We start from the raw sequence: 23,343 nt of genomic DNA on the forward strand, positions 1-23,343 counted from the left end.
GCCAACATAACCTTAAAAACAAATAATTTTTATATTCCATGGCCGAGAGTGTAAGATAGGTTCATCCCGACCCGAGCGTAGGGTCTGGATGAACCTATCTTACACCAGCGGCTATGGTAGATGCCTTTTCTCCCACCTCAGTTAAACAAAATTAAGTAAAAATGTATTTTTTAGCTGGAACTCTTTTGTGCTTAGTGAAAATAATTGCATATGGATATGCTATAATTCATTGTTGTCATGGATATGCGCGCAGTGATTCAGATTATGTTAATAGTCGGTCTTTAAATAGTTCTAAGGAGAGTGAAGCATTATTTCTTGAAAGGTGCTTGCAAACTGTTTTGTGGTGACATTTGAAGCGAGAAATAATTAATTAGCGTTCTAAATATTGTTACAAGACATGATTTCCATGATGCTACAGACGACAGGTAATTACAATGTGGCGACCATTAGAATGGAGTTCCATACGGGCCTTTTATCTTCGTCCGTGGGCAAGATAAGAATTTCTAGCATGGTTAAATTATTGGATCTACTGAGGTGGGAGAAAAACAAATCTTCACCAGATAAAAAGAGAATTCAAACTAAACCTCAGCAAATCAGATATATATGCCACATATTGGGAGCGCCCATATTTTTTTTAGTTACTGTCAACATGACCTGAACTTTGACCCCAACATCCACTGGCCATTCCAAATGTTTTAACACTTTACACTAATTGGTTCAAAAGTTAACATTGAACACTCTACATTAAATGGTTCAAAAGTTTAAAATCCGAAACTAATGCACGACATATTCTTTGAGTGATAGGGGTCATTTGCTGTAAATGTGTGTTCCAAGTTTTATAGACTCTACACCATGTTGTTCAAAAGTTATTAATTGGAAATGAATGCAACGATGATAAAGCCGCTACAGACATCAAGGTCTGGCAAAGTTATGCATGTGTGTCGACCACGCTCACAGGCGACACAAAAATATGAGTGTACATTTTTGTACGTTTGAATTACCAAAGGCATTTTCTTCGGGCTTCTTATATAACAGTTATTCCAATCTCTACTCGTAAACAGAGACGCAGAAATTGTCTGGTGGTATAACAGGTGCCCACCTCGCACCAATTAAGGTTGATGCTTAATCCACAACAGGATTAAACTTTCTCATTCCCTCTCAAAACAGATTTCAGAACTGTTAATTTTAACTAAAACACCATGTTACGCTTAATACTGTACATACAAAACTTGTGGCAAAGGACTTTCATAACTTGTTTACCATCTACCAGTCCATTCATATATTTTGACATTGCATATATGACCTTTCAATCTTTCTTTCAATAATAAAGTATCTTTATTTAAACCGTTTCAGAACTGGTTTCTACACAGGAAACAAACTTGAGTTTGACTTTTTAAACTATCAGCTTTGACACAATCAATGTAGAAGTAATTAGCATAAACTACCTCATGCACAGACTTGAACTTAAAACATATAAGCTTACCCTGAAGTCAGGGTCGTCCATGTAGATTGATGTACGATCATCAAAGGGGTCCTTATGGTAACGACAGGTGCCATCAGGAGGTGGAGGGAATTTACACACCTCTATAATTTCTTCAAATGCCCCCTGAAAAATTCAGTAATAACTTGTTGGTTTGTAGAATTGTCAAATTTTACGAAATACGCTAAGTCTTTTATTCAGTCCCGTTTCCGACAGTAACTTTACACAACAGTATTAATGGCGTGAGAAGATTCATCATAGCTACCAACAATAACCAAATTGTGAGCATTTAAGTAATTATTTTGACATAAAAACAAAGTTGCATAAAATAATGTAATAATGCAAATACAGTATATGTCACCATAGATGTGTATGCTTAGGAGATGCACAGTGTGGATTTTTTAGAGAATTTTGTCTGATTCTGAGATATGATCAATGCTATGCTTGAATCAAAACTTGAAATAATACTCTCATTTCTCTTTAAACATTGTTTCGTCTGCCATTTGTTTACAGGGAACCTGCTGCTGTAGTTTATATAACACACTTCCCAACAGTTTATGATAGGTTACATTACACCAAATTGTAAACAGAAAATGTTTGCTTAATACATGATGCCCACAGTGTACCAATGACAACAAATTGGTGCATGTTTTAGGCATATACAGTATACTGTATCCACATGAATTTTAAACATTTGTCAAAAATAGCAGGCAAGCTAGTAATTTGTTTTGAAATCAGTTTTATATAAAAAAAGAAAATGCAAATTTGAACCTTTCAAAAATATCTCATTTCATCATAAACCACATCAAAACATTTTCTTGAAAAAAAAAAGCAATAACTTTCGTTGTCTATATTCTTTTGCCATTAAACAAGAAACCAAGAAATAACTTTGAACTTAAAATATACCTGGTAAAGCTTGAATACCTTAAGCACTGATGGTGTTGTCTCTTTAATGAGGGTCGTAGTTCCAGGCCAGGCGACCTGCGCATAGCGAACGTGTGTGGCGATCTTAAGACCCGATTCACAATCATTAAGAGCCTGGGGAAACCTGTAATGAAAGAATACTAAAACAGGGTTTCTCAAAGGACTTACAGTTCTTGGTCCACTGTGACCCTCAAGTTGGGAGTCTCTGGTAATTAGATGTATGATGATATATAACAAACACTTAATGGGGGATCGCAGGAATACAAGTAACTGTAAGTTTAAAATGGTAGTCCCTGCTAAAATATTTTACATGCCAAAATGTGTACATATTGTAAATAATACTTCTGTTGCACTCGTTATAGTTAATAAAATCCAACAAGCCTTGCACACAATTATTGCAAAAGATAAAATACATTTATATACTTGTGGAAAAAGGATACTGTGTATGATAAAATATTTGCCTTGAAACTTTTAATGATTATACTTCGTTTACCCAAATTATAATTGCATGTACGAATTTGGTTAACATTCAATATCAACATATGATGGTTTTTCAGATTTTAATTATTTAAATCTAGTATTTTTGGAATCATTTAGAAGGAGGCACTTTTTTTTAATGTACAGTTGTTTTTTTTCCTCAAGTATATCATAACCAGCTTATTACTATCTTAAAATCATAATCCTGACAACGCTCATCAATTGATCGGATGCATTTATTTAAGTCCCGAGTTATAAAATAATTACAATGAATAGATTGACACTGACGACACTACGCAGGAACATTTTTCTAATTTCTTTACTAAAGGCGGATCATCAGCAATAATATAATCCAACTAAACATTTGATGCTATGCCACACATCAAATAGCAATGATGTGATTTTGTCAATGATAAATGGTGGATGAGTATAGTAATTTTAAAGGATTTGAACCTGACATTTCAACATAGAACTTTATCTATCTACACAAAAAATGCAACTGTAAAGTTAACAATTTGGAATTGTTAGACCAACCCATTTTACATACAGACAACCATCAAACTTAGAGGTACCTGTGCAATGTGACATTAGCCTTGGCCATAGCTAGGTAGGCCGCAGGGAACCGGACATCCCGATGTTTCGTCTGGATCTCCAAAATAATCTCCATACCATCCCACATCGTCTGCACAGCGGGAGAAAATAGCAGTTTAAGTATTGTTCAATTATTTGTATTTGTTGCAGCTGTGTTTGTTTTATTTAAATCAGAGCAGATAAAATAATTCAACTGCTGTTAATATCTTTGTTAACTTTAACAAAGTTCCAAACAGTCGGCCAGTTTAACAGAAGAGGCTGTATCCAAGTAGAAGACATGAATAAATATATGGCTGCGAATAAACAGTTCCCTTTTTCGATAGAATAAACTTGCTTTCCTAAAATTCATAATGTCCAAAATTTACCAGAAGCCAGTTAATATAATTGTTAGAATATTTATGGCGCAGGTCAAACTAATCAATCTCTGTCATGTCCTTACCCTAGCTACGCCAGTGTTGATACCAGCCATTCCACAGGCATATTTCAATGTTATAAGGTCCAGTTCATCAACTCCAAACAATTCCTAGAAGTAGATGGGATATGAATTGATAAAAAATTGACATATAATTTACATACTAATAGTAGATAGTTACCTCGTTTTGTAATGAAAAAGTCATTAAACATAACATTCAAAATTGAAAATACATTAAAGCAAAATTGTTTCAACCACATTAAATTTTGAATCCAATATTACATATTTTTTTCTCATATTTAAACCCTCATTGAAACAAACTACTCAAACAGATAAAATAGAACTCTTAAACACCACTCTCAATCTTTTCCATAAAGTCACCCATCAAGAGAGGTTGAAATTGGTAAAAGCTTACAAGCCAAGCACTGATAAAATGCTTTTTGGACTCACTAAAATTTTGCCATCCATTTAAAAGTTTTGTTGATGCAAAGAAGTAGTCAATGAAAGTATCATTTAGATGGCTAAACAAAACAGAATTCACAAACCTCAACATTCTCATGATGTGCCAACATGTCAAGTGCTTTCCCATAGCTGGACTGGGCATTCTTGTACGCCTCGTTACCGTACAGCTCTGACCCTGCCCTCAGTAGGGCCTGAAACTCCGCCTTCTCCTCCTCTCGGCGCCTCCTTTGCTCCTCCTCTGGGGATAGCTTTGGCGGGGCCTCCACAGGGGTAGCTTGTTCTGGGTGTGGGTCTACCACATTATGGGCCTCTTGCTGAAGAAAATATAGATTAACTTGAAGAGTGTTTCTACAAATCAATAATGGATACTTAAGTCTTCATAAGTGTATCCTGCTTAAAATACAGATTCTGATAAACTTAAATGATGATATTTTGGGAAAGGTCTCTTAGAGGACAGCTGTTGTTGTTTTTTTGTCTACCCTGTTAAGGTCTTTCGACTGAAAAAGAAAAGTTTGATCAGGGATCAAATTTAACTTTTTTTACCACTAGCAATTTTTTGCTAGTGCCATTTTTTTCAACTAGCAAAATGGTGGGTTCCACTAGCAATTATTTAAAGGCTGTTTTACTTGCTGTAAAAAGTTGTTTTGTTGTTGCGCCATGTACAACTGTTAACCAAGTGCACTGAGTGAGATAAGAATAGACTATAAACCTTTAAATTTTGTTTTTATAAATTGGTACATAGACAAAGTCATATACCCAGCTGTGCTTACTAAACTTCTGGTTACTCAAAAGCATTGCATTACTAGAAAGTGACTGTAACACTCCTCCCCACCTAAGAACATACTTTCAAAACATAAAGTGGGGAGGAGTGTTACAGTCACTATAAGCCATTCAAAGCTTCTGGGTAGCCATGTGCCTGGTAAGTCCAGTTGGGTAGAGGACTTGCAAGCAGGGGTTCATAGGTTCAAATCCTTCACAGAGTAAATGTTTTTCTCTTGAAAATTACTATGTACATTAACATTATTCGATGGTAATGTATTTTGTACAACTGGCCAAAGCATGGAGGATCTAGCAAGTATTATGGGCAGGATGCAAGCTGGTGATAACTAAATAAAAACTAAAATAATATAGTGCCTGCAGTTGATGTTTTATCGCTGGCGATTTCTTTTCAAACATCACACCTCATTTCGACAAAAAAATATTGCCATCATTCTCTTTTGTTTTTTACAAAAGTTTTATGTTCAGCTCCTTTTTCCATTTTTGGACGGTTCTGACAGATGCCGTAGAATCGGACAAGGACATTTTGGTTTTGCCACAAAGTACCGGGGATGGATGCTTTTTTGGATGTCTTGGGGGCCTTTGGGTCAATCCCTGCGTCGCCACCAGCCTTTACACCTTCTGCAGGCCTTTTTTGCGTGAATAAACTGGTTATTTTCCACTCCATTTTTGGCAGTTGCGAGTCACAAACCAGACGAAAACAGTTATTTTCTATGCGCTTACTTTAATATCCAATAATAACATTTGAGTACAGCGTGAAGCGTCCATACACGGTCACGTGATTATCTAAAACAATTCTCCTCAAGGCCCTTACTTAAATATCTGATAATAACATTTGTATAGAGCGACACGCGTCCATACACAGTCACGTGATTATCTATTATAAACTTCTGGAAAGGAGTTTTTAAAGCGCTAACAGTTTGAGTTAATTCGTCGATTTTGTACACGGTCGCAAAAATATTCGAGTGCCAGGATTTTTTACTCACATTTTTCGATCCTTACTCGCATTTTGCGAGTAAGCGACCTTTAAATTTGATCCCTGTTTGATAATAACAAGAGGCCCATAAAGGCATGACATTTTTAGTAATTTTTTATACAAAGCATGTAGATCCTAGTAACAGGCAACATACAGAACACACTTTAAAGAGAAGCGATCTAAAGAGAAGCGATCAGAGAACCTATTTCACAAGGGGCAAAAGGAGATAAACACAACAATACACAAATCTCTGCGCAAGTTGTCTCCCTTAGAGTATATCCTTGCTATGGCTGCAGCATTCAAGGGCCATTATCTAGTTATGTATGTGCCAATCTAGTGGTGGTTAAATTCTTTGACCTGGTGTAAGGGCCTTCGTTTCATATTTCAACAGGTGGGGGGGGGGGGGGGGAAGGGGAATTTAGGGAAAAATGCACAATAAAAAAAAAATCAGGGAAAGATGTTTGAAAGCTACGTAGATAAATAGAAGTTCTTAACATTGGTCTACTGCAGAGTGCGCCTCTTATATATTTTTTACATTTTTAAAATAAAATAACCAAAAGACTATAAAGATGCCAAGTTCGTAGGTAGAGTCACGTTACCCGAACAAAAGGTGTGTTTTTCAGGCCTAATAAAGAAATACAAAGCTTTCATGTAATTATAATTTCCTTACTCCAATGTATGAACATAAATCGACATACAATAACATGATATATTTACAAATTCGATACAATACAAGGCCAGGCAACAAGGAACTAATACATTTATCATAACACCGATTATGATGTAGACACACAGATAGTAAGGTTTGCAACATTAGATCAACACAAACACACACACGAAGTAGGTAGGCGGAGTTCTCACTAAGTCTAAGGGAAACATTTTAACATTATTTTGGCATTTTTACCTTTCTTTTTTTTTTTTAAATGTGCAGACAGTGGCCTACATGGTCTATGGAATCTATGCCCCTGATTATAACCTAAATCATTCAGCTACAAAGCAAAACAGATTGTTCAAAACTCTTTAAATTCATAGATCCATGGTTCAACACAACTTGAAAGCAAAGATGCTGTATGTCCAACAAAGAGGCCTTATGTTTGTTCACTTAACTTTGGCTGACACAAGTGGGACCTTCCTGTCAACACTCCATAGTTCATTGTATTAATTTAGCTACAAAGAAGAGACTAAAGAGGACAATGCAAACTCATTAAAATCTTTAACGCCTTGTTCAATACAACTTGAACACAATGATATTGTTTTCTCCATACTTCCCAACAACGAGGCTGGAAGTTTGTTCACTGAAGCACACTGACCGAGGCCACTCCAAGCCATCAGCCTTCTTGGCCACTGTGGTCAGCTTCTGCGTCCCCTCCCTGTCCACCTGCAACACAGTGTTAGCCTCCCGCCCACACACAAAAACATGGCCACTTGGGCTCACGCATACTCCTCTGGGACATTTCAATTCTGGATCTTTGAATGTCGATAATACTTGACCACTTTTATCAAGTGTAAGTAATGTATGTTTACATCTGTTTGTAACATAAATTCTCTCCCCATCAGGACTAAAAGCGCATTTGTCCGCTGTCAAGTTACCAGACTTGTCTTCGTAAATCTTCTTTACAAGTTCTCCATCCATTGTGTACTGGTAGAGGACTGTGGTCGAGCCTACATACATCTGCCCCTCGTGGTGGGCAATGGAGATACACTCATGCTCAGTGGTGAACTTTCTCACTTTCTGTAGCCTCCTATTGGTCACCTTTAGAAAGTGGACTTCATATCTAGCAGCAACAGCTACTTCATTGACTGCGATATGACACAAATGTTGCAGATAACCAGGAAGTTCACAGTGATCAATGACCTGGTATTGGCTGTTCAGAAGCTTCACTCTCTTGTTGGTACGGTCTGCAATGACAAAGTCTCCATTTGGCATCTCACATATACCTTCAATATAGCAGTTAGACTCATCACCTTGGACCTTTACAGAAACATATTTTGAGCTATGACACTTGTACCCCTGAACTTTGTCAGAGTTTCCTAAATTGTCCAAGCCTTTGAGGAAAGTTTCAATCTTGGTGTTGGGATAAAATAATACTCTTTGTTTTGGTCTTTCAGTTATCTCTTGTATCATACTATCAGCCTTTATAAGTTTATTTTGGCATTTCTGGTAGACAATGTAGGAACTGGTCTCCTTGTGTTTGCCTGACATCTGCTGGAGCTTTTTAACCATGTTCTTGAGTTGGTGATGCATCTGAGCACATGTTTCAATATCATCTTTCACTGACTTCTCCAAATGTTTCATCATGCTATCCAACTCTTCAACAGTCTTCTTTTCAAGCTGGTCAAAGATGAAATTTATTTCTTTGCGGAGAGCCTTTATTTCAGCCAGGATGTTCTTGTATGAGTCCTCATGTGAGGCTTGGTCTTTCATCCTTGCATTCCTGAGCTCATCCAGCCTGCTCCTCATATTGTCCAGTGCTACTGGCAGCTGCTTGAACTCTTCTGTTTTCAGGAAACCTCTGGCCAGGTCTGGCAGGTGACTGATGTTGTTACAATGCCTGAAAGATTGGTTTCATATTACACAATTGTGTTTTCCATAACTTGTCTAAAAGATTAGTTTCATAGTACAGAGTTGTTTTCTGAATTTTTTCATCTACATGTTTGTTTTATCAGGCCTATTAATGTTTATCATAAATACTTGAAACAAGCAACCAATGATTAAATAGTCTCTCATTTTCTCTTAGATCACCAAATATCAAACTACTTTGATTGGTTATATCTGTTTTATAACTGAGCAAGTACAGGTAAGTTAATAAAGATCATGGTAATGCAGTTTTATACAAACAACCAAAACTCTCATTTAAATTTCAATCCATTTGTCATGCTTATAGCCAATGTTTGTTTTTAATTAATGTGGCTGAAAAAACATAACAGGACAATTGCAGAAATGTTCACCTGTGCCAGAGTGCCAAACAAACGTGGCAGCAAAGTTCCTGGTGGTCATCACAGTGGAACTCAAGATTGTTGCCATGTTGGTCACATATGTCCATGGAAAACCCCACCCACTTCTGAATGTCTCCACGCCCAAACACAGTATGTTTGCTATGGTATCCCTTATGCAATTTCACACAATTTTCACACAGATAGTGTTCACACTCTGGACAGAAGTGTTGAGCCTCAATGTTTTTGCCATCTTCATTACACTTGGAACAACTGTAGTCATAAACCTGGTCAGATGCTATATACATAGATGTTGTGGCCATTTTGTATGTAAACATGAAGTTGAATAGGAAGTTAAATGTGAACTTGTGTAGTTGCATGTCGATAGGAAGTTTTGTGCTCCATGTGGACTGGAGTAATATGTTTCTATCACTGATATTGAACACTGTCTACTGAGTGTAATAATCATGCACCAGTCAATGGTAACCACTGCCCCCCCAGGTCTGGGGAGTAGCGGGGACTTGATTTTTGGTCACTATTTGATAGGTTGGTCAATGTGAAACCAGTGCAAACTGTACATGTATGGATCCTTTGTGTGTGTATGAACCTGCCCTTTATTAATAAGTTCCCCATCGCCTCATATAAAAATACGCTCATTCCCTGAAGGTGGCAGTCAGTTTTCTTTGATGGGTGAAATCTACTGACAGGCTAGAGACGTTGCACTTGATTCAGGATTAACTTCATGCATTTGGACCGTGCAAATGCCACAATCATTCAATGCTCCAAAACCTCCAAATGCATAGTTCATTTGCAAACAGTAGTATTTTGATGGAATGTAAAACTTAATAATATACTTAGATGAGTTTTAAGGATAAGCTATAAGTCAGTTATAGTTTAAGTATTGCATATCCAGTAGTTAGAATGAATTTGTTTAATTTGTTTCACATGAACTGACTTATTGCTCACCAGAGATGAATTTGTTATTATATGATATAACATGTGACCTTGTTTTTGCCTTTAACCCTATAACAGAAACAAACTCGTATGGATAAAATCATTTGTTGATTACGTGTCCTTTTTTTTTTAAAAATCATGCTTTTCACAGTCACTTATTCTTGTTCTCATATGAACATACGAAGGCGAACCCACAATGTACGTAACAATATCACTAAAATCGGGCTAACTCACTCCATCTACAAAGAACAAGAAGTGTAAATCTTGCCAAAAGATGGCCATCTGCTTAAGTTGAACACATGAACAGCAAAAATTGTGGGAAATCTTAAATAACACAACATATAGAGGGTGAGGATCCTTAGCCAAAATTTCAACCTGACAGAATTTGTAGAACGATGCAACACTGAAAAACGTTTTCTTTTAACTCACCATATCCCAATTTACCACTGTTTTTATAACTAAATCAATGTGATGTCAGTTATGTCCCTTCGAAATAATGAAAACACTAAATCAAGCTGATGTGAGTCATGTCCTTTCGAAATAATGAAAACAAACTCATTTTTCCCAATTTATTTATCTAGAGAACCAAAGTCGGCCTGAAATTTAATTTAAACAAGAGGGCCCTGAAGGCCCTAAATTGCTCACCTGATCCAATAAAGATCATCAACAATAACATTCTGATCAAGCTCCATGAACATATGGTCATAAATGTGGCCTCTAGAGTATTAAAATACTTTTCCTATTATTTGACCTGGTGACCTAGTTTTTGACCGCACATGACCCAGATTCAAACTTGGCCTAGAGCTAATCAATATAAACATTCTGACTAAGTTTCATGGACATACAGTCATAAATCGGACCTCTAGAGTGCTAACAAGCTTTTCCTATGATTTGACCTAATGACCTAGATTTTGACCGCACATGGCCCAGATTTAAACTTGACTTAGAGATTATTAATATAAACATTCTGACCAACTTTCATAAAGAAACATTTATAAATGTGACCTCTAGAGTGGTAACAAGCTTAAATTTGACCTGGTGACCTAGTTTTTGACTGCACATGACCCAGAATCATACTTGACCTAGAGAGTATTAATATTAACATTCTGACCAAGTTTCCTGAAGATACAGTCATAAATGTGACCTCTATGATGTTAACAAGCTTTTCCTTAAATTTGACCTGATGACCTAGTTTTTAACCCCAGATGACCCAATATCGAACTCATGCAAGATTTTATTGAGGGTAACATTCTGAACAAGATTCATTAAGATAGTGCCCAAATTGTGACCTCTAGAGTGTTAACAGTCAAATTGTTGACGACGGACAACGACGATGGACGAGGGACACAGGGCGATCACAATAGCTCACCATGCTAAAAAATGATACCAGGCGAAAAAATGCGTCCTATACAGAGATTTACAGTAATTTAAACTTCGTTTTGACAAGGATAACTAAGAGATTGGGTAATATATATATAGAATAAGGCCTCAAAAGTGTTAACAAGATTTATCTATTACCTTACCTAGTCAACTACTTTTGTACCCTCTAAGACCCATATATTCAAACCTGATCTAAGATGTACTCTAATACCTTGTTTTTACTTATTTTGTTGAATTAAGAGACCCAAAGCAATGTGATTATGATTTTATCAAGTACTATACTAAGCAACAGTTATGATGAACATTTAATATACATGCTTTTATATAAATGTTTTATGTGTTTACCCTGCATGTCTAAATTATTGCAGCACTACAAACATAACAAGAAGAAAGCAAATGGTGGTTTTAACTTTGCAGGTCCCAATAATGAGGTTAAATTAATTCAATTAAATAATAGGCTCGCACCAATTTGCTTTCATTAACTCAATATCTCCAAGTAAATACCTTTGGTTGAAAAGAATGGGTGGGTGGGGGAGTTCTAGATTGGTCATGGGGCAAAATTTTATCATTACTTAGGCATTTTTTTATTATTTTTTTTTAAATTGAAGGCAGCGGATTACAAGGCCTATGGGGAGCTATGCCTCTTGCAAGTTTCATTCTATAACCTATAACAGAGCAAAACAATTTGTTATCAACTCTTTAAATCCATAAGTAAATGGTTCAATACAACTTGAAAACAAGTATGCTGTTTTCACTATGTATAAACATGAGGCTATAATTATGTGTTCACATAACTTTGGCTAACACAAAGTTAAGTGGGCCTTCCTATCAACTCTCCATATTTCATTGATAAATTAAGCTACAAGGAAGAGACTTGAACAGACCAATCCAAAGTCTTCCAAATTGTAAGTCTATTGTTTAACACAACTTGAACACAATGATTGAGTCATAGGATCCAACAAGGAGACTGGAGGTTTTTTCAATGAAGCACACCGAAGGAGGTCTCAACAAGCCATCAGCCTTCCTGACCACTGTGGCCAGCTTCTGTGTCCCCTCCCTGTCTACCTGTAACACAGTGTGAGACTCCTGTCCACACACAAACACATGGATGCTGGGACTGACACATACTCCAGTGGGACATTTAAGTTCTGGATCTTCAAATGTGAAAAGTACTTGACCACTTTTATCAAGTGTAAGCAATCTATGAGCAGAGTAATTTGTTACATAAATTCTCTCCCCATCAGGACTAACAGCACAACTGTACACTGTGGAGTCACCATACTTGTCTTGATAAATCTTTTCCACAAGTTCTCCATTCATAGTGTACCAGTAGAGGGCAGTTTTCGAGCCTACATACAACTCGTCCTTAAAGTCAGCAATGGAGAAGCAGTCATGGTCGGTGGAGAACTTTCTCACTTTCTGTAGCCTCCCACTGGTCACCTTTAGAAAGTGGACTTCTTTTCTAGCAGCAACAGCTATTTCATTGCCTACAGTATGACAGAAATGTTGTGGAGGACCAGGAAGATCACAGTGATCAATGACCTGGTATTGGCTGTTCAGAAGCTTCACTCTCTTATTGTTACAGTCTGCAATGACAATGTCTCCATTCAGCATCTCACAGACACTGTCAATATAGCAGTTACACTTATCACATTTAATCTTTACATAAACACTTTTTAAACTATGATAGCTGTACACATGAACTTTGTCAGTGTTTCCTAAATTGTCCATTTCATTGAGGAAAGTTTCAATCTGGATCTTGGGGAGTAACAATACTCTTTCCTTTGGTCTTGCTTCAATCTCTTGAATCACACTGTTACCTTTTGTCATCTGACTCTGGCACCTTTTGTACCCAATATAGGAATTGGTTTCCTTGTGGTTGCCTGACATCTGTCGGACTTGTTCCATCATGGTCTTCAGCTGGTCATACATCTGCGTACATGTTTCAATATCATCTTTCACTGACTTCTCTAAATTATTCACCATGCTATCCAACTGTTCAACTGTCTTCTTCTCAAGCTGGTCTAAGATGTTGTTTATCTCTCTGCGTAAAGCCTTGATTTGATCCATTATTTTCTAGTTGAAGTCCTTCAGTGCGATGTGGTCTTTCATCCTGGCATTCTTCACCCTGTACAGCCTCCTCCTCATCTTGTCCACTGATGATTGCAGCTGCTTGAACTCATTTGTTTCAAGGAAGCCTCTGGCGAGGTCAGGCAGGTGACTGATACTGCTACACTGCCTAAAATATTAGTTTTATAGTACAGAAGTGTATTTTCCCTTAATTATGTATTTACATTTTCTCTTTAATCAAGTCTATTAATGTTTACCTTGAATACTTGACGCAAGCAACACATTGATAAAAAGTCATTGGTCTAATGTATTGGAATACTTTGAATAGTTAATAGTTACTAGAACTCCGCGAGTCGGATGTGTCGCCTGACGAATTATTTACTGTCAACATTATAGCTGTTAGATTGGCATTTTATTCATTTATAGACAATGATGTTGCCATTTAAATTTCAAGTGTAGGTGGCATTTGAACCCTCAATCAGATATACCTACGGAATAAGTTTCAGGTTGAAACCTCCTATAGTTTACGAGATATGCCACGGACAAAACCTAAGCAAGAAAATTAACAAAGGGCAATAACTCCAAAAATATGGCAGCAAGAGTAACGGTTCTTGTGCACTGCACTTGCCCTCAATGAGATCTATCTAGCTATGAAGTTTCAAGTTGATACCTCTTATATTCTTCAAGATATGCCCCGGACAAAACTTTAAGCATGAAAATTAACAAAGGGCAATAACTTCAAAACTAAGAAAGCAAGAGCTACTGTTATTGTGCACTGCACTTGCCCTCAATGAGATATATCTAGCTATGAAGTTTCAAGTTGATACCTCTTATATTCTTCAAGATATGCCCCGGACAAAACTTTAAGCATGAAAATTAACAAAGGGCAATAACTTTAAAACTAAGAAAGCAAGAGTTACTGTTATTGTGCACTGCACTTGCCCTCAATGAGATCTGTCTAGCTATGAAGTTTCAAGTTGATACCTCTTATATTCTTCAAGATATGCCCCGGACAAAACTTTAAGCATGAAAATTAACAAAGGGCAATAATTTTAAAACTATGAAAGCAAGAGTTACTGTTATTGTGCACTGCACTTGCTCTCCATGAGATCTATCTACATATGAAGTTTCAAGTTGATAACTCTTATATTCTACAAGATATGCCCCGGACAAAACTTTAAGCATGAAAAATAACAAAGGGCAAAACTCTAAAAATATGGAAGCAAGAGTAACAGTTCTTGTGCACTGCACTTGCCCTCAATTAGATCTATGTACATATGAAGTTTCAAGTTGATACCACTAATAGTTTAGGAGATATACCCCGGACAAGCGAAAATGGGACGCGGACGCCGCCGACGCCGCGGACAAAAGTAACCCCTATATGTCGTCTTTTCAGGCGACACAAAAACTAAGCAAGTTTAAGCAAATAAATAAAGATCACTGTATTGAAATATTATACAATCAGCTGTCATGTTTAAATTTTCCATCAAACTGGTAGGCTGATAAGCATTGGTTTCCATAAATGACACTAAATAAACATAACAAGGATTCAATGTTCACCTGTCGTTGAGTTCCTGATGGTGATCACAGTGGACCTCCAGCTTGTTGCCATGTTGGTCACATCTGTCCATGAAAAACCCAATCCACTTCTGAATGTCTCCACGCCCATACACAGTATGCTTGCTATGGTATCCATTGTGTAATGTCACACACTTGTCACTCAGATAGTGTTCACACTCTGGACAGAAGTGCTTGGCTTCAGCATTTAAGTCATGTTCCTCACACTTGGAACAAATGTAGTCATAAACCTGGTCAGATGCTTTGTACACTGATGCTGTCGCCATTTTGCATGTGCATGTGACGAGGACTGGAGTAATATGTTTTTACCATTGGTATCAAACACATGATAGTCATTAAATTAATCAACATGCACTTTGAGCTTCAATAAGTAAATTTGATAAAAATAAAATTTGACTGACATACAAAGATTGCATATCTTCATTTGCCCCTTGTCCTCTGATTAGCTTTCATTTTGTGACATACATTTATTCACTTTCTTTTTTTCCAGCCATTTACTTCATGTATGCAAGATACCATGATAATATGACAGTTATTTCACACACATGCTATGTTTTTCATATCTTACTCCTATAAGTTATTAATAGGTTAACTGATTGAGCCTTAATATTTGCAATTTAAAATCTGTGCAAAATTGCAGGAGTCTTAAGTAGTCAGACAACAACTGGATAAAAGTTATCGAAGGATTAATGGGGAGAAGATGTTTAAATTAATAATAAAATAAACCTGCATGTTTCAATGTGTATATTAGTATCAAAACCTATTTTCTGACTTACTGTCTTTTAATTTCTGGCTGCAGTACAGGCGACTAGGCACACAATTGTCAATTTGTTTGCTTCTAGCTAAAAATACCATTTTTAGTACCAACAATCCTGGATTGAAAATCTGACCACAAACATAATCGATGATCAAAATAATCAGAATGGTTCTTTCGATCAATCATTGATTTCATTAATAAAACTGAAAATATGCATGAGAATACAATAAGAATTTTCATATTTTCCATACAGAAAAGTAATAAGAAGTGGCATGTTTTGGTGTGTGAATAATCAGGCATAAAATGATATGATTCTACTACAAGCGATAATTCATCTTTGGAAAAGGTAAGACTATCGCCAGGACAATACTGGATCATCGCTGACTTTGGGAACACACGATCATTTTTTGTTCCATCTCTACCAACAAAACTCCAAAGGGTCAGTGTTCGTACATTACAATCTTAATGTTTTTAATAAGGTTTAATACATTAAGTTGATGTGCATTTATTATGTTATATCAAAGCAAGAAAAGGAATATGATGCTGAACATCGTATGATAATTATATAATTATCATAATCATAATCAAAGCTTATAATACTTATACATTCATACTCATATGTTTATCATGAGTATCAATTCATAGTTTGCATATTAGTTGCTCCAAATCAATTCAACCTGCATCTGTCCTTATATGCCAGGATATAAATGTTTCACTTTTTTTGTGTAAGATAACAAACGGTCAATGATCATGGGTAAGGGGAGTAACTCTCATATCTCAAGAGTATTCTCATGTGTACAAAACTGCTAGGATATTCTCCCTTCCTTTGAACACAAATGGACAATGATAATGGGTAAGGGAAGTAACTCTCATATCTTAGTTGTGTGTACATAACTGCTAGGATATTCTCCCTTTGAACACTGATTCATATCAGATTCTGGTCAATGACATTAATCTTTGCTGCCCTGCTTCAAATATTCTTATCGGTTATACCATTCAAAATATGTAATTGGTCATCCTGCACAAAAATCAAACTATTCATGCGTTTTCTTGCAGCAAAATTGGGCAATTATTGCATACACAGAAATGTACAAAAATTGTCCATGAATTTTTCAAAAAATTGCATAAATCCATCTCTTGGTCACACATATTCCACAACACTGGCTGCCTGGCAAAACCAGGTATAGTTTTGTGGATCAAAGATTTGGAATCAGAAAACATAGTATGCATAACTATCTATCACTTAGGAGGTAGAATGAAATAAATCAATGATTGTAATCAAATCTTCGCACCCAAAATGAGCAAATCAGTGTAGTACAATTTATACATAGCAAACAAAGACATATGAAAATAAGTTTTTTTCATAACCTGAAATGGAACTGAACTTGGGCCCAATTCACATTTTACAAGGCTACTTTTTTACAAAACTAGTAGCAAATCTCACACATTAGTAAAAAACACTTAAATATATAATTTCCCGTGGTTAATAATGATTAATCAGTGAAATATAAATGCTAATTCACTGTTTCATAGCCGCTTGTGAAATATAGCTTTTGGTGACTAGTCGGTGAAATATATTCTGATATTACACTGAAACAAACAATGATCTTCTATAAAATGTTTAATGAGGATTCAATTGGTTTTTTAATGGACTATTATCAATATCAGATGAATTTAAACATAGCATTCACTGTAAGCAAATGCTACAATCATCTTTTCAACCCTCTTTTAAGTTTGGATTTTTTTCCTTGTCCTGTTCACAAAACCGTGAGAAAAAACACTGGGCCATGGCTATAACACGTATTTCTATTAATGGATTAGTATAAAACTATTCATTAAGAACAAACCTTGTCTTTTCTGCTGGCTTTTCTCTGTTTGGAGGTCTGTTTCTCTTGCTTGGAGGTCTGTTTCTCTTGTTTCGACTGTAAGGAAAAAGGGCAGAGTGTCAATACAAGAGGGATTATATTGGCTAAGAATGTTTAAAAAACATATCATAATATATGTAACATTAAAACTGCACAACAGAATACATGCTATTTCACCTTTATATAGTTCATGAGTATGTGGAGTTCCTAGAATTAAGATCACTTAAAAAAAACTCAAACTAAACAGGCAGGGCTTAAATAAAAAACAAAAACATGTGCTGGAAATGCCAACTTGCAAAATTTGTTTACTCGCAAATTTTCATCACTCATTTGTATTTAAAAGAAAAATGTTAAAAAAAAATCACAGCGACTGCATTATTTTGGCAAGTACCTTAAAAATCAACTCCGAATATCTAATTTCCTCTCCCAGTCAGTGAATGTGCAAGTTCTAAGTTGGAGCCTTGACAGTACAAAAATACTAAATTAACTTAAAATATATTATATTCATAAACTTATGTAACAACCATTACTCACTTTTTTGTTTGAAAGTTGATTGGATGAAGAGGTACTCTGCAAAAACAAAATAACTATTGTTAAAATAATATTAAAGATGCACTCTTACTCCCAAATTCAGCAGTACCACAATTATAACAATTGTTTTCATTTACCGAAAAGGATGAATAAATATTGAAAGCAATGGTTCTGATGAAGGATCATGTTAAATTTGAAAGAAAGGTGCAGAAAACACGGTGTTTCTACCTTATGAGACCATAGTTGATCAATGTTAATCTTTTAGGACCCACCAGTCATTTAATATTTGTGTTTTTTATGTTTTCAGCCATTAAATACATGGTTACAATCTTGATATCGGTAATTAATATTGTTCCTAAATGCCTCATTTAGTAAGTAGATCACCACTGATCAACCTTTTATTTGAACGCTTTCTTCTAAATAAGAGTAAGATAAGGGGTATCATCATCCATTTCTTCACCACTAATAAAACTTTGATTTGAACTCTTTCTACTTAACCCTTAGGCTGCTGATGGCGATTTTAAAGGCTTTGCAAACAGCTTGGAACCAGACCAGACACCGAGTAACTCGGCGCCTGGTCAGGTTCCAAGCTGTTTGCCACTCAGTCAATATATCCCCAAAGTTTTACGTAAATTGAAAGAAATTAAGAATAAACCAGACAACATTTTTGAGCAGACGACAATTTACCCAGCATGCAAAGGGTTAATAAACAAGAAATACCTCGTCTGAATCACTTTCTTCTGATTCACTGGAAACCATCATGGGTACATCATCATCATGGCTGAAATAAAATAACCGGAATAAGCAAACTTTTGGATAATTTCTCATATGGATATTAGCCAGGTTCAAAATAAGCCTTTTTGCACACTTCTGTTTCCATTTTTTTAAAGAGATAAAAATCAAAATGAACAGCAGTTACTTTGGTTCAAATGACAAACACTGCATAAAAAACAAGAACTTTTTCATGCTGTTATCTTACAATCTAGTCAGCTTCTGGGAATTTCACAATATAAAAAAATTGAAGAATTATAATTACAAAACATTCTGAGCTTCAAGTCCAAACAACATGCCAACATCTCACCTATCAATAACTGGTGGTTTGCAACCCATTTTCTCCGTAAGGTCCACACCAGGGTTGTTTATTGGAACGGTGGCCAACTTCTCATCCAGATCTTTAGGTATTGGGGTCAGCCCATTGTTTCTCTGTCCTTGTTCTGTCAATAAAACAATAAGACTGATAATAAATTTAGAAAGTTTTCTTTTTTCATTGAAACAAGCGCAAAGAATTACCCAGATTTATACAAATGGCAGCAGACCTTTATTGTTATTCATATTTAGTGTTACAAGATGACCTTTCAACCTAAGCATGCCTTTTTTCGAACAAAATAATAATTTATGTATATATATATTCATATATAAAAAAATTCTGTTGATCAGGTTAGTGGAAACAAAGATATATTTTTTTAAAACCTTGTCTATAAATCTATTATTATCAGAGAATCACTTGCCTCTATTGCATATTGCAAAATCAGCTGTTAAACAGTACCTAGATTACTGTATATACATGTACTTCCTTCCAACGAAGCAAATTACCTGACACAAATTTTTCTCCCTGTTCCTTAAGCTGTTGAAAGTTCGTGTAGTCCTGGGATTTGCTACACAGTGACATCCCTCGCTCGTTAACCTTTATCGCTGCATCTAACTGCCCCAGCTCATAAAATGCCAACGCATATCTGTGATGACCCTACATTTATAGAGTCAAGGTTAAAGGTTGAATATTTTATTTGCCTAGGCCACTGACCCAAGACAACAAATTTTTTTACTTGTTAAATGTGCAAAAGAATGAATAAACGCCGTTCCCAGACAGATACGCGAATACAGACCCTAGTTCAACTTGGGTTTGAAGTCAATAAAACTTAAGGGACAGAGAGAGGGGGCAGGCAGGCATGAAAATTTATCAATTAATTTTTAGTAGCCTTACTAAGCTCAAAAACATATTTTCCCTATAAAAAAAACTCACAAACCTTAGGAAAGTCGGGTTTAATGGTGACAGCTCTCCTCGCATCAGCTAAGGCATCCCTGTGATATTCAATAAAAGTAATTCAGTAAATTTCCTCTTTCATGAGAAATCATTATTTAAATGATGTAAATGTCTCCTCTATACATACATGTATGTAGAAAAACACACACTCATTGAAGTCAATAAGGAGAGCCAAACTACAAACCAAAACTAAAAACAAAAATAAACGAAAAGAGGAATGCTGCTGAGCAACGCAGTGGGTTTTGCAGTTAAAAAAAGGGATATTACTTGTTGAATATCATAGCCAGGGTTATGACAATTGCTATTATTATGTCTCTGGCAATCCTGTGCCCAAATTCTATTTAAATATCTGAAGGCTTTTCAACATAAAGCCATGTTTAAAGTTTTTGTACACTGCCAGTACTATGTGCATTTTATCTCTGAAAACATGTGTACCAAGTTTCATTTGAATATATTGAACTGTTTTGAGTTATGGCCAAGCTTCAAGTTTTTCCACGCCAACACCACCAGGTCTGACTACAACAGCACCAAGGATATGACTAAGTCTCAAAACCTTAATTTTTTTTCAAACAATTGTTCTTCAAAGAATAGACATGTTAATTTCTAAGCTTACTTGTAAGCCTTCATCTTGGTGTAAGCTAGAGCTCGGTTTCCATAGTAGACATGATGAAATGGACTGAAAAGTTAATACAACATATACGTTCAATCTTTATTTATTTTACAACAATTTTGAATAAAGTTATATTAACTCATACTGTCTCGCACACAATGTTGAGTGAGAGTTAGGTCTTGTGATTTGAACCCACTTGTACAGCTTGGTGATGACCAACCAAACTCACATGCACCCAGACCGGGAATCAAAATCGGGCCGCCTTAGTGGGAAGCGAGTACGTTAATCATTGCACTCACCAGACAACCATTACAACTTATTCATGTACAATACTTTGGTATTACAGCTGCTGAAACTACAGATTCTGGTACTTCTTCATATTTTCTTTAAAGGTGTACAACATAGGTTGATGAACAAACATTTAAAAAAAAATGCATTATCTTGTTCAACTCATTTCCTCATGATCAAAACAAAAAAATCATGATTTGTGTATGGATGAAAAATATAAGGAATATTTTGGCACTTTTTTATCTGGGGAATTGTTGCCATGTTATTCCTTTTTTTTTATATGGCTTATATTTTTATATATTTCTGTATAAATATAATAAAAACAAATTCAAATTCAATAACGATACATCCAGAGTAAACAGAGTGTTACTTTCTTCTACAAATAATTATAAAGCAGCTCGCCAGTTAAAAAATATTTCTGTGACTGTAAAAGTTATGTTTAAAATATGTTAAAAATATATGTATAAATATCTGATGTAAAAATTAAAACGTCTTACTCTTGTTTACAAGCTAAAGAATACAGCTCACTAGATTTGACAAACTCATTATTGTTGAAGAACTCGTTGCCTAATCTTTTATACTCATTGGCCGTCTTTGCTGCCTGAAAAAGAAAAAAAATCTTTTGTTAATAATTCTCTCTTTAGATTAGATTTTGATGAAAGCTTGTAAATCTTGGGTAGAAACACATACTGTTGCTCTTTCCTGGAGTGGCCATGAAAAAGTCCCCATTATGTGGCTCAAATCAACAACCTCGTTGGTGAAAGAAGAGTACCTGAACCAAGAGACCAAGTCACCCTCAGAGTTGTTCGTCCATCTGGGTCAGTCTCCAAAGCTATTGTTTTAAAGTTTGGAATTCAAGGTTAGAGTTGTATAGCAAAAACCTTCTGCAATGGGGTAGATACAAAAAGGATCATTGGTGACCCCACAAAATTTTCCAAAAGCTTAAAGCTACTGTAGTGCTTGAAACGTAAGTATAAATTCAAAATATACCTTGAATACCGTAAATGACTGGGTATTAGACGCACTTTTTTCCCTCAGATTTTGATGCAAAAAAATGCCTGCGTATAATACCCAGTAACAATTTTTTGAACTTTTTTTCTGATGTCAATTTCAAGCCGAGAGTTTGTTTAGATTTATGTAGAAAGGGATGTTACTCGCGTCATATTGATCGAGTATATACGGGTTAAAACGGCAGTTGAAGATCGGGATACGGTATATCGTAAGACGTTTATAATTTCAACAAAAATATTTTATATTTGGACACCCATAATTATTTCCCAAAATAATTTATTTTGCGTACCTAATTTTCGGACACCCAAAGGACATCAATCATAACTTTCATAGTTACCAAGTTTCACAGACGAAGAATATTGATTTTTATCTTTACACTGCCTGGCTAGATTACCTAACCGTATACACCACTGTGACAATTTAATTAGTTACTACCCATCCTAAACGATTTATTGCCTGTTGAAAAGGAAGTGTGATATATTTATTTGAGGATTAAACAAACAACAAGGGCAATCAAGGGATTAAGAAAACATCGACATGGCATGTTTGTAAAACGATCTGCCAATAAGCTTTCAAACTTGTACCACACTTATAGACTATATGAAGCAATAATCGTACAGTTATACATTAATCCTGCATAGCAATGTCCATGCTCTCCACGAGATCCTCGTGGGCATAACTGTAAGTTATGTGACGTCACACAGTGTGACTCTTTGATCTGAAGCCGATAGAATCTGTTTATTCAGTTCAGTGCATGTATAAAATGGTGTTTTAATTAACTTCATTAAGGATTTACACTTATAGGCGTAATAAATAAGTTTATGACCATTGATTACTACGGATAAATTAATAAGTGGTAAAAAGCAAACATGAAGAAAAAAGGCAGGTTAAACAAACATGTAAATAAAATGTAAAAATGATAATTTTCTATGTATTCGGAGAGCGAAAAAAATAATTTATGGTGTCCGAACTTTTGTGAATTACGGTATTCAATATTATTTTGAATAATAAATTGAATTAAACAATAATCAAACTTACATATAAAAAAGCAAAGTTGGGCACTGTCAAAATATTTTTTGCTTAACATAACTTTTCATTCTCGACAGTATGGTTTTAAAGATAACCATCGCCATTTTCATGAAAAATATTTTTTTGTCACTGTCAACAAACATGGTGGCTGAAAATGCCGGACGATTTTGACATTTTTTCTATGCGTCTTTTAACC

General features: G+C 35.6%; 3 protein-coding genes across 4 annotated transcripts in view; all 3 read right to left on the minus strand.

The window, feature by feature from the left end:
• Positions 1 to 23,343, minus strand: part of LOC128234590 (E3 ubiquitin-protein ligase TTC3-like) — a 62,585-nt gene that overhangs the window by 29,174 nt on the left and 10,068 nt on the right. For both annotated transcript variants that reach the window (XM_052948897.1, XM_052948896.1), the window contains exons 8-20: positions 21,605 to 21,708; positions 20,823 to 20,885; positions 20,193 to 20,247; positions 19,762 to 19,912; positions 19,250 to 19,382; positions 18,889 to 18,949; positions 18,172 to 18,207; positions 17,620 to 17,694; positions 4,430 to 4,660; positions 3,912 to 3,995; positions 3,454 to 3,563; positions 2,405 to 2,528; positions 1,484 to 1,606 (exon numbers count right to left, since the gene is read on the minus strand). In XM_052948897.1, coding sequence (XP_052804857.1) covers positions 1,484 to 1,606; positions 2,405 to 2,528; positions 3,454 to 3,563; positions 3,912 to 3,995; positions 4,430 to 4,660; positions 17,620 to 17,694; positions 18,172 to 18,207; positions 18,889 to 18,949; positions 19,250 to 19,382; positions 19,762 to 19,912; positions 20,193 to 20,247; positions 20,823 to 20,885; positions 21,605 to 21,708 — 1,350 coding nt within the window. The remainder of the gene's footprint in view (positions 1 to 1,483; positions 1,607 to 2,404; positions 2,529 to 3,453; positions 3,564 to 3,911; positions 3,996 to 4,429; positions 4,661 to 17,619; positions 17,695 to 18,171; positions 18,208 to 18,888; positions 18,950 to 19,249; positions 19,383 to 19,761; positions 19,913 to 20,192; positions 20,248 to 20,822; positions 20,886 to 21,604; positions 21,709 to 23,343) is intronic.
• On the minus strand, positions 6,760 to 9,362 carry LOC128234591 (uncharacterized). The gene is made up of 2 exons (XM_052948898.1): positions 9,049 to 9,362; positions 6,760 to 8,651 (listed from the first exon to the last, which is right to left on the minus strand). The coding sequence occupies exons 1-2, from the start codon at positions 9,354 to 9,356 to the stop codon at positions 7,325 to 7,327; spliced, it is 1,635 nt and encodes a 544-aa protein (XP_052804858.1). The 5' UTR covers positions 9,357 to 9,362; the 3' UTR covers positions 6,760 to 7,324.
• LOC128234593 (uncharacterized) lies at positions 10,543 to 15,281 on the minus strand. The gene is made up of 2 exons (XM_052948900.1): positions 14,998 to 15,281; positions 10,543 to 13,606 (listed from the first exon to the last, which is right to left on the minus strand). Exon 2 carries the CDS (start codon positions 13,435 to 13,437, stop codon positions 12,286 to 12,288), a length of 1,152 nt encoding a protein of 383 aa, XP_052804860.1. The 5' UTR covers positions 13,438 to 13,606; positions 14,998 to 15,281; the 3' UTR covers positions 10,543 to 12,285.

The sequence above is a fragment of the Mya arenaria genome, chromosome 5 (assembly GCF_026914265.1).
Source record: "Mya arenaria isolate MELC-2E11 chromosome 5, ASM2691426v1".
Lineage (NCBI taxonomy): Eukaryota > Metazoa > Mollusca > Bivalvia > Myida > Myidae > Mya > Mya arenaria.

What these genes read in the sequence shown, in the direction of transcription:
- LOC128234591 (XM_052948898.1), bottom strand. Translation starts at nt 9,356, where the DNA reads ATGGCCACAACATCTATGTATATAGCATCTGACCAGGTTTATGACTAC. An exon ending in TGTTTGGCACTCTGGCACAG is followed by an intron (nt 8,652 to 9,048) that starts GTGAACATTTCT and finishes CCAATCTTTCAG; the next exon opens with GCATTGTAACAACATCAGTC.
- LOC128234593 (XM_052948900.1), bottom strand. Translation starts at nt 13,437, where the DNA reads ATGGATCAAATCAAGGCTTTACGCAGAGAGATAAACAACATCTTAGAC.